Here is a 12,605-nt window from a genome sequence, read left to right as displayed (position 1 = left end):
TGGACAATCTAAGGGAACAGAGCCCTATCAGATAAATTATATTCATCACCCAACAATAATCTTAAAAACTGCCACTTTCCTAAACAATGGATGAAAGCCACCATCGCTCTCTTTCCTAAACCCCTAACAAATAAGTACCTTGGGGGGTACTGGTCCAGGAACTCCCTTGTCTTCTGGATTGGCATCAAAATTACAAGGATACGGAGTTGAACATTGGTAGTTTGAAACTCAGAATCGGGTCGACTGTTCAGTTATGATTATAAAATGAAAATAAAAATTAGATTAAAAAACGAACCGTGATGGCTCAGGGGATAGAATGTTCGCCTTCTAATGTGAACCGGGTACGAATCCCAGCGATGATTAGTTGATATAAATCTGCATCCGGCTTGCACCAACCATAGTGTTGACGTGAAGTATCCTCAGTGGTAGACGGATCATAGGTTAGAGTCTCTTTGCCATCAGGCTAACCGTAGGAGGTTCTCGTAGTCTTCCCCTCCATGTACCGCAAATTCTGGTTCGTTCCATCAAAAAGCTCTCCACGAAGGCAAATTTCTCCCAATACTTGATCCAGGAGTTTCCTTGTCTTCTGGCTAGGGTTCATAATTACAAGGCTACGGAGTTGAACAATAGTAGTAGTAAACTCGAAAATTTGGGTCGGCTGTTCAACGACGATTATAAAATAAAATAGATTTAATTATATTATCGTAAATAACTATATAAAAAACTGATCCTTTAAAATTAGAGAAAACGATATCCTTTCAACCAGTTGAGTAATAAGGCCTGATTTACCCCAATCAATAAAGCCCGATTTACCAAAAATCTAACTTACTTGTAGTTAAAAACCCAGACGACATACTATTACTAACACTCTAACTTTCTTTGGAAATGGAATACCTATTGTCAATAAGGTCACATATTTAGGCCTCACACTTAGTAAAAATCTAAACTGGAATGATCATATTAATAAAATTATTGCTAAAGCCTCCGGGATTTATAATAAATTAAAATGCCTACTGGGTTCATATTCTAAAATATCACTTAAAAATAAACGATATATTTATATTAAGTCAATAATCATATATGCTTCCCCTACTTGGTGCAATATTAATAAAGCCTGAACCAAACTCAATGTATTTCAAAAGAAGTTACAGGCAGAAATGAGTGGTGTCTCCTTATTTTATCAGAAATAAGGACATTCACAGAGATTTTAAATTAAAATCACCCTCAGAAACATTAATGACTCTAAATGCACAATTTTTCAAAAAAGTTGCTAACTCAAATCACATTTCAAAGGCCGAAATGTTAATATAAGTTGCAGATCAGCAGTGGTAGACGGATCATGGGTTAGTGTGTCCTTGTCGTCAGGCTAACCGTGGGAGGTTTCCATGGTTCTCCTCCCCATGTAAAGCAAATGCGGTTTAGTTCCATCAAAAAGTCCTCCGCGAAGGCAAAGTTCTCTCAATACTTGATCCGGGAGAACCTTGCTTCTGATTGGCTACAGAGTTGAGCAATTGGTAAGCATAACCTTAAAATTGGATAGGCTCTAAACGACAGTTATAAAATAAAATATTTATGCCAAAAGTTTTTAAATCTTTGTGGTAATAAAAGAAATTATATGATTAATTCTTTTTAAATGAGATACGAATTTTATTATATAAATTTAGTTATCACTTTAAACATTTTGTGGAACCTTCAGCTCTTTTAAAAACTTATTTAATATCAGAATTTCTTTTTTTCCGGGCTACCAACAGCCCCATAAAGAACAGAAAAAACATTAAATTTATTGCATATACATATCCATGTATGAAGAGTATAAAATCATAATATCCGTCAGTTTTTATAACAGCCATTTTCGCAAGCAAGATGGTCTGTGCATATTGATAATTTCTTTATCAATGGGCTAATTTTTTATTTGTTTATTATCTACAAAAAGCGATTATTTATCAGTTAAATATATCACTTTTACGCAAGCACTTTGAAATGAATTATTTCAGCTAGTTCTTTCTTTACCGAACGCGATAAAGTTAGTTTATGACTATGTAGGATAAAATGAACTTTTTGTTGGGCTAAATTTGGTTGACATTTCGCTATTGCAATAGGGTCTTTTAGAATTTTAAATATTCGCCAAAATTAGGTAAATATTAATTTTTTCTACTACTTATTAATTTAAATATTAAATCATTACATTTTTTGTTGTGTTACTCATAAAACAATTTTTTAGAATTTCCGAAGCATTTCTAAATCAAAACGAATTTTTCGTTAGAATTTACTTTGAATGTAGTAAAGTTTTTAACAATTGTACTTATAAAATTTGATTTAAAATATTGATTTTAATCCCCGTTACATGTAAATAAAATAAGCTCATCCCGTACATTTAAAATATTTTGCGAAATGGTAGAGAACAGTAAACAACTAGATCTCTAGTAAATTGGGTAGTTGTAATTCAATAAGAAAATCTCCCATACACATACATGTGATCTATGGCGTCAGCGCGGACTAATCTTTATAAACAAAATGGCCTATTAAAGTTGAGCCAAGTTCCTTCAAATAAGTTAGAATGTTAACTAATGATAAGTGAATTAAATACACCATACCATATCGAATTAGTTGAAATATAATTCTTACTCACTTACTTTTTTCACTTAACTTAGATTTATTTTGTTTATGTATTCTACTGTAACCATGATATATTTTTGTTTTGTGTGCCTGGCAACTTTGATGCATAATTAGCTTGTTTATGTTCCACGTGTCTTCGAGCCTGTCTTTATGTTAAGTTTCTGTGCAAATATATATAAGAAGAGAATTGAAGTCTTTGAGAAAGAATCTTTGCGAAAGAATTTAGAATGTGCCACTTACGAGAATTAATACTTGACCGAGCTTGACTTACTCGAAATAGAGTGGAAAGAACATTTGCTATCGTAAACAAATGCCACCTTCCAACAATCGGGATCGAGATACCCTCACCACGTCACTTGCAGGCATCCCCTTTGAATTATTTTTGAAAAACCTCACCACAGGTAACCGAAACAAAGTCTCATTTTATGTACTATATTTATACATACGTTTGCATTATATATGTGTCATGATGGTCAAAATCAATTTAAGTCACATTTACTAATTTACTTAACCAGGAATTTAAAAAATATAGAAAACTTTAGTTGTGTTAATATATTGTCTAAAATTTTTATCTGAAAGTTAATCAATGACATCGAGGAACTAATATTTTGTTGCCTTGATACAAGATTTAAATTTCATTCGGCTATAAGGATTTCAAATCTGGAATTAGTTCTATTCTAAAAGCTACAGATTATTTTTCTGATTTTTTTTAGTTATGTTTACATTTTGTTCGAATTTGTTTTTATCTGAAAGTTAATCGATTACATCTGGGAACTAATATTTTGTTGCCCTTATACAAGAATTTGATTTTACTTAATTCGGCTATGGGGGTTTGAAATCTGGAATTAATTTTGTTCTGACAGCTACAGAATTTTTTTTAAATTACGTTTATATTTTGTCTGATTTTTTTCTGAAAGTTAATCGATTACATCGAGAAAGTAATACTTTGTTGCATTATACAAGAATTTGATTTTACTTCATTCGACTATGGGGATTTCAAATCCGGAATTAGTTTTGTTCTGAAAGCTACAGATTTCCTTTAAATTACGTTTATATTTTGGTCTGAATTTCTTTTCTAAAAGTTAATCGATTACATCGGGGAACGAATATTCTGTTGCCTATATACAAGAATTTGATTTTACTTAATTCGGCTATGGGGATTTAAAATCTGGAATAGCTTTGTTCTGAAAGCTACAGATTTTTTTAATTACGTTTATATTTTGGTCTGAATTTCTTTTCTGAAAGTTAATAGATTACACCGGGGAACTTATATTTTATTGCCCTTATACAAGAATTTGATTTTACTTAATTCAGCTATGGGGATTAAAAATCATCAATAGCTTTGTTCTAAGAGAAACAGATTATTTTAGTTAAGTTTATTTTTTGTCTGACTGTACAAGAATCTAATGAACGTATTAGTTTATATTCATACATTCACTCTTGTCTGCTCCTCCATTGAAAATAACACTAGAACCTTAATATGTAGCATCACAAGCTGAAATGTACTGGCCTTCTTTTTACCACTTCCTGTGTATCAGAGAAGTGGGAAATTTTAAAAGTGAATTTTAAATTCTCCTAGATAGGACTGTAGAATTAAATTGCATAAAACTTGTAGCCTGTTAAGAGACACCGATTATAGATTTAAAATCAGTGATGCAAAAATATCTCTGATCCGTTCAAAAATCTCCTACGGCAAAATATTTTTCTCTCCAGTTTAACTAATAAAAAGTTTATAGCATCATTTTAAAGTAACGTGTTGATTGGCAGTTACTTGCCCATAAATCTTAATAATTTTTTTTTGAAAATATTACCTCTTTGTTCAGAATATTGCTTTACATTTTCTACATCATTGCTTGTTCAGGTTTATTTCTTTCATGTTAACAATTCTAACGTTACATGTTACCATTAGTAAAAATAAATTTATTTTTATTAAAGTAAAATGGTTAAATTTGATGCAATATTCTTAATGATATATTTTTCTAACTGACTAACAAGAGGCATATATGTTTCCATTAATATCCAATCACCAAAGGTTATCTTTCATGTAAAATTAAATTCGGGCATGAATTTTATAGAGTAATATGCTTAACAGAGCTAGTAACTCTATATGTTACTCATTTTACCAGAGCATTTTTAGTAGCATGCTCAGAAGTATATGCAGAAATATTGAGATTTTTCAATAAATGTTGGCTTCGTGCTTAAAAGAAATTTAATAGCAATAAAACTTATAGGGCTATTTTTCTTCGATTCTTATACTTTCGTTAACAATATTACTTTCCATCAGTTTTAAATTAATTCACGTGTGTGTAGTTTTCAGGTTTGCTTGAAAAAAACTGTAATGTGACCAGGCTTAAAAGACAACAATTTTTAAATTTGTTAAAGTCAATTTCTAGTTATTTCTAACAAACATGTTTCCACAAAAATGTTAGATCTTTCTTCCTCAAATTTCCATTTTAAGTAATTAATTTAAATATGAAATGCGAATCTGTTTTTAAAATATTCTTTCTTTCTTCTTTGATAGTTTGATAATTCATGATGGATTATAAAAACATGGAAATGGTAAACGAAGAGCAAAATTTATTAAAATTACTAACGCTACCAGATGATGAATTAATTGAACATTTTCTGCAGCTGGAAGATTTCAATCAAGGTGATTTTTACAAAAAAGTTTTAAAGGAAATAGAAAATGCTATTAAAACCGATGATGCAGAGCACTATATGAAAGTATCTCGCACCTTAACCTTACTGAGTGATGCGAACATTTTCCCCAATTTGATTCTTTACTTTAATAACGATGAAAACTACTTTAAAAAGACTAATGTGATTATAATGGCTTGCAAACTCAATCGAATAGGATTTTTGAAGCACATATTCTGTAATAATCCTTCGATTATAAGCGATCTTTCGACTAAAGTTGGCAGAACATTTCCTTTACCAACGGATAACGACGAAGAAGGTCACAATGCCTTTTATTATGCGGTGCGCTCTGGAAATACGCAACTTCTAGATATTTTGATGAAGAAGTGGCCACTAGATTATTTTTCGTCACACACTGAAGAACTGTGCTCACTGCTATCGAAGATCTTGAATGAGTTGACGTTAAGAAACGTAGACGTGTCAACAGAAATGACGATGTTTGTAAATAGTTTTCTACTCGAATACTATTTCATAGAAAATCCTCCTTCAGACTCAAATGATTATACTCATGACGGTATTCAAGAGAAATTATCACTTATTTTGGCATATAGTGATAGAATTAAAGCAAAGTGCGTCAATAGCGAATCTAAAGACATGGTGATTTTTTTGGCGAAAGAGGTTGCTCTTAATATATTCACTTTGAAAAAAATGCTGAAATCTACATACGACAGAATTCCTTGGGAAGAGATGGAATACCATTTAATTTCATTCATCAGATACCTGAGCAATCAAGGAAGTTATATCAACTGCTGCGTAACGGAAAATGACTTCGTAAAATATCTTGGCACTTTTTGTGAGTGTCTGATCAATGAAACCAAAGAAATCAAGCATGTGGATATGAAGGAAATACGTGAGCTTCCTAACATGAAACGGGTGGATGTGGTTCGCCACATTACTAGTAAATACCCTTCTTTTGAAGAATTCTACCAAAGTTATGATTACATTCGTGATCATGAGTCTCTAAATATTATTAAAAGGTATGTCGATATTGTGACTGGAGTTAACCCTGTAGAAAAAAGCGGAAAAACTGTTATTGTCAGAGCACTACAAGTAATAGGAGAAAACTTGAAAAACACACTCGAGTCGCCTAAACTGTCTTCTGAAACAAATGACATATTGATGTTGTTTATACCAAACAAAACTAATACTATTTTAAAGACTTTGCGGGATTCCTTTTCGCATGGTTTTCCTTTATCAACCTGTCAAGAAATCGAAGAAATGTATGGTTCCGAATTTTACACGTTAGTTCAGAATGATGTGAAATTTCTAAACCATGGCATCACTTCAGTGATCCATAAAATAAAATTTAAAACGGTCAGAACTTTGTTGGAGAGGATTTGCAATTGTGAAGACATGGATACGTTCAAAGACATGTATCGCGTGATCCGGCTGATAAATATTAAGGATGACGTATCAGCCATTTTACCGAGTAATGCTAACATAAATGCAGTGGAAGAACTTGTATCTAATTTAGGTCAAATTATTAAAGTGAGAACGCTTTTCGAACAAAGTGTCTTTTCAAAAATATCAGATATTATGAATTTTGAAAAGAGCAGATTTAAAGATTCCGGTCAAAGTTTTGACGCGACACTGGCTTTGTTTACTTTTGCACAAAATCCTGAGTTTAAAGCTAATAGTTTTTCAATTTTAGGGATAAAAAAATTCATTCGACACATTCTTAACAACACAAACCTTCAGATGATGTCAAGAAACTTGACAAGAATTAGAAAATTAACGCATGAAGTAGCCAAGAATGCTATTTGCAAGGTAAATGAACAAGATTCGCTGAAAATGTTTTCTATCGTTTTCAAAATTTTTTACATAACCGAATGCCAAGGACACGAAATTAAACACCTTCAGAAACTCAAAAAAAGCTATGAGAAAACTGTAAAAATAACTTTCGAGAAAATTAAAAAAGTCAAAAAGTCGCTATCCACTTGCTATCAAGATATCCTATCTGATGATATTACATCTTTGAAAAAAATTGTGGATGAAAATAAGTTATCTGAAAATATTCAGTCTTTTTTTATCTATAAAAACAACTTAAAAGTGCAAGCGGAAATTGAAATGCTTATATTATCTATTTTATCCAGCTTGGAGCATTCTAATCTTTATTTAATAACGAGTCAGCTATCTAACGAAGCTGGTCCTCTATTAATTGGCAGATATCTTAGGAATTATCTAGCACACGGTAATCCTCTGGTGGACATTTTAAAGGATACAAGTCAGTTTATATATTTATATGCTTTGAAGATTATCAAACATGATATTTATCGAAAAGAGAATTTAGAGATCACTTGCATGAAGAATAAATCGAGTGCTATCTCTATTGTAGAAAATCAAGAAAGACTTTTCGATGCTTTGTCTGGCTGCTCCTTAGAGAACGTGATACAAGCGATAAGAGAAGGTGCTGATATGTACGGAAGAGATATTAACTTGATGACAACATTACATTTTGCTGCGAAATCTACGAACTTTGATGTAATGAAGTATTTAGTTAACCGCGGTTTGAATTCGATGGTAAAGGACTTTTTTGGAAGAAATTTGCTCCATGTGGCAGCAGAAGCAGGATGTAAAAATATAGTTGATTATATTATAGAAGAATTACATATATCAGTAGATGAAAAGTGCGGGCGAAATCATACCGCTCTCTATATAGCGGCCGAAAACGGTTTAGTTGATATCGTAATAACTTTACTTCGACACAATGCCACAGTCAAGGTAGGCACATTTAATGAGACACCAATATACATAGCTGTTATCAATAATGAGGTGAAGGTCATTGAGTTATTTTTTCAAACAATTAAAGATATCTATTCAATCCAACTCGTACAGGGGTTTACTTTACTTCATTTTGCAGCTGAAATGGGTCTTTTAAACATGGTTCTTTGTTTCCTCGATAAAGGAGCTGATGTTAACTCCGTGTCGGATGAGTTGATCACACCATTGCACAGATCTGCTTCAGCTGGTCACTCTGATATGGTCTCAACATTGATTTCGAAAAAAGCAAACGTAAATGCTAAAGATTCATTTAATCGAACTCCTCTTCATTACGCTGCTCTAAGTGGACAGTCAAATACTGCTGAAGTTTTGCTAAACCATGGTGCAGATCTGGAAGCTTTAGACAATAAAGGACATTTACCTTTGCAATCAGCAATTATAAATGGAAGTATTGAAGTAATAAAAACTATTACGAAACATGGTGCAAGTATTAAAGATGTTGCAGCAAAGGATTTCTTAATCCTTGAGTATGCCATGCTTCATAATAATTTAGAGCTCATTAACTTTTTAATTGATAATGAAGCACCAATTAATGTAAGGAATGAAAGTGACAGCACTCCTCTTCATCGAAGCATACAAAATGGTTTAATAGATATTTCGTTGAAATTAATTGAATGCGGAGCCGAGATTAATGTTGTAAATAAAAACGGTTTGACACCTTTGAGCCTTTCCATTGGACTAGGATATTTTGAGATAGCTGACAAACTCTTATCCAAAGAAGCCGATATTTATATTGTTGATAAAAGAGGAGACACTTTATTGCATAGGTGTGCTTCAATTTCCGATATTTGTAATTTCCTGTTCAACGATTACGAAAAAAATAACAAAGAGAAATATAATGAACTAGTTTCCAATTCGAACGGACTTGACATATTTGACAGACTTGTGAAAATGGGAGCTGATATTGAAAAGAAAAACAAAAATGGCCATACTCCTTTGCACGTTGCATGCTTATTCGGAAATATACCTATTGTGCAATATTTAATCAAAAATTCTGCAGACTCAAACATGGTTGATAAAATTGGGTTTTTACCTCTGCATTTCGCTACTTACGGTAATCATCTTGAAGTTGTGAAGATACTTTTAGAAAGTGGAAAATGTTCTTTAAATTCTAAGACTTTTGAGGGCGATACTGCATTGTGCATAGCTTCAAGCAACAATTACACTGATTTAACTAAGGTGTTGATCAAAAATGGTGCTGATCTAAATGATGGTGACCCACTCTTTAAGGCTCTCATGCAGGGACATCAGGATATATGTGTAATTCTTCTCCAAAATAAATCGACTGATATCGAGAGGCAGTTTAAATATAAAAGTGGAAAGTTTCTTCAAATCGCATCAATTAAGGGTCTGGAACGAGTCGTGTCAAGCTTTTTAGAAAAAAAGAAATTTTCGAAATCAGTTGACATGAACGAATGTTTGCTTTTTGCAATTCAGTGGGCTTCTGAAGACATTGTTACTCTTTTTTTAAATCATGGAGCTGATATGAACTTTGCCTTTGAAAATCAAAAAACCCCTTTGCACTTAGCAGTAGAGCGAGACCATTCCAAAATCATAAAAGTATTGTTAGAAAGGGGTGCAGATTTTAGAAAGCTGAATTCAATTGACCTAAGACCCATTGAGGTAGCTGTAGGGCATGGTCATTTGGAATCAGTAAAAGCATTTTTTCAAAATATAACGGTAGACGTAAACGAAAAAGGAAACTGTGATCATACTTTGATACATATTGCTGCTCAATGGGGACACCTAGACATAGCGAAATTTCTAATAAGCAATAACGCCGCATTAAATATTGGTGACAAATTTGGTTCAAAACCCATACACCTAGCAGCCCAATTTGGACATTTACATATTGTTAAATACTTCCTTCAGTGCGATCCAAAATTATTAACAGATCGTGGGGGTACAAACAACAGCTCTCCTCTTCACTTTGCAGCACATGGAGGCCATGCAGAAATCGCAAAATATTTAATCGAGAAAGGAATGGATGTAAATGAACGCAGTGATCATGGAATTAGACCCATTCATGTAGCCTCACAATTTGGTCGTGAGGAAGTACTCAATGTTCTTCTGAACTATGGTGCTATGTATGACAGCATTCTTGATAGAGCTCCTTCAACACCATTTCTACTAACTGATAAGGAAAATATTAAGAAAACATTAATGATGATAAAAGAACTTTTTCACGCAGTTAAAAGCAATAACATTTCAGACGTAAAGTCTCTCATTGATAAAGGAGCTTGCGTGAATGTAAAGGACTCAAAAAATTCTACACTTTTGCATTATGCTGCATGGAAAGGTTATGCAGAAGTTACTCAACTTCTATTGGAAAACAAAGCGAATCCAAACGTATTTGCGAAGGGAAATGCTACACCTCTTCATTATGCGTCAAAGTATGGAAAATACGAGGTAGCAAAAGTTCTTTTAGAAAATGGTGCTATTTACAATAAGATGTCAACTGACGGAAAGGCTCCTGTTGATCTAGCCTCAAACAAAAGTATTATTGATTTGTTAGAACTAATCGATAGTGCTTTCAGAGATGTACAAAACTGTAATATTCAGATTTTAGAAACTCTAGAAAAATTCAGAAATTCTGATGTTTTGAAATCGGTGGTTTGTGCAAAGAACATTGAAGGAAAAAATTTTATGATTTGTGCTTTTCAGCATAAGTTTCCTAAATTGGATCATCTCACGCGTATGTTTTCGGATGACCCTCAAACTAGAAATGAAATTTTTAATTACATTTTTGTGAAAGAAGATTGCGTTGCCGCTTCAGATATGCAAGCAAATTTGCTGCAGAAAAATTCGCAACTTTTCGGCTCCGACAATCCTGTTACGTTAGAAACCGAAGAAATGTCAGCATTCATATTGTTCAAACAGAAAAAATATGAGCAAGCCCTTGATATTTTCCAGGCTATATTCCAAAAAAAGAAAGAGATGCTTGGACCAAGCAACAGTCGAACTTTGAACACGCAGTTTTTTGTTGCGCATATGCTCCAATGCCTAGGTAGAAATCTTGAAGCAATCGAGATTTTCGCTGACCTTTACTCACGACAGAGTGAATTACGTGGATTAAGTAATATTGAGACATTGATAACATTATTACATTCGGCAGAAGTCTTGTGCGACCTTGGACTGCATGAAGACGCCCTGAAAAAAAATGACGTAGTGTTCGCAAAGTTTTATGAAACACTCGGTGCAGACGACGCTCTGACCATACAATCTCTAGATAGCCGCGGAAATATTTTAAGTCACTTGAGTGTGTACGATGACGCTCTGGCTTGCTACAAATGTGTTTACAATCACAATAATAAATTATCAGGGCCTTCAAGTTCGGAAACTTTGAAGTCGCTTCAAAATATGAAATATGTATTATGTCTTCAAAATTTAACTGATGAAAATCTCGAAGGTCTACGAGAAGTTTTTGAAACTCAGAAAAATGTCCTAGGTCTTGAGCACTTGGACACATTAAAAACGGAAAAAAACTTAGGAGAGTTGTTATTCAGAAGAGGTAAATTTAGAGAGGGTTTTGAAATGTCTAAAGAAAATCTTGAGAAACAAAAAGTTGCCTTGGGACACAAACATTCAACAGCTTTAAGATTGGAAAAACTTGTAGAAAGAATGAAATATGTCGTTGATATGTTGGACATTCAAAATTCGTCCAATTTGAACAATAAAACTAGTGAAACTCCGTCATCATATGAATCGCTTATACGAGATCAGTTACAACATAAGACCATAGATCGTGAAGGCAGAACATTTCTTCATGTTGCTGCGAGTGAAGGTCTTACAGCTTTTGTGAGCGATCAGTTACAAATTGGATGCAACGTCATGCACATCACACAAAAAGGAAATACGGCTTTGCACATTGCCTCGGTCAAGGGTCATGCTGAAATTGTTGAATTACTTCTGGTGCATGTCAAAGAAACTAACTGCGATGAATTGAATACCTTTATAAATGCTAAAACAAAGAACGGTGGTAATTCTGCATTGCACGCAGCTGCCAATGTCGAAACTGCTAAGATTTTGCTGAGGTATGGTGCCATTTATAATATCAGAAATAAAGACGGTAAAACACCAAAAGAGTACACTACAGTCAAAGAAATTTCTGATTTTCTAGAAATTATTGAGGAATTTTTCATTGGTGCTTTGATTGGAGACAGCAAAATAATATGCACATTCCAGAACCTAAGATTGGAGGAAAAAATGGCAGTTTCAAATGCGAGAAATGAACTAAATCACACAATGAAGCAAGTTGGTTTGAAATATGGACACAAAAACATTATTGATAGCATTGAACTTGATGTTTGAAATTCTATAAAAAGTCTTTAAAAATTTGGTTTTTTAGTGTAAAATATTATAATACCACTTTGAATGCTATATTAATTTAAAAGAAGGAATATTATAAAACGGACATTTTCAAACTGAACATCAGTAAGGTCCAACCAGGATTAAAAAATATTATTATGATGATACATTTAATCTAATAGTGTTATTTAAAGTATAGAAAA

At 33.0% G+C, this 12,605-nt stretch overlaps 1 protein-coding gene across 1 annotated transcript in view; it reads left to right on the top strand.

Moving 5' to 3' along the window:
- LOC107440000 (uncharacterized) overlaps window positions 1–12,605 on the top strand; it is a 77,029-nt gene that overhangs the window by 40,802 nt on the left and 23,622 nt on the right. Inside the window, exon 4 of the mRNA XM_087162866.1 lies at window positions 5,248–12,403. Within this exon, the coding sequence (XP_087018992.1) occupies window positions 5,248–12,403 (7,156 nt within the window). The remainder of the gene's footprint in view (window positions 1–5,247; window positions 12,404–12,605) is intronic.

This window comes from Parasteatoda tepidariorum, chromosome 5, assembly GCF_982258835.1.
Source record: "Parasteatoda tepidariorum strain Cologne lab strain chromosome 5, Ptep-v5.0, whole genome shotgun sequence".
In the NCBI taxonomy this organism is placed as follows: domain Eukaryota; kingdom Metazoa; phylum Arthropoda; class Arachnida; order Araneae; family Theridiidae; genus Parasteatoda; species Parasteatoda tepidariorum.
This window is presented reverse-complemented; position numbering and strand designations above follow the sequence as displayed.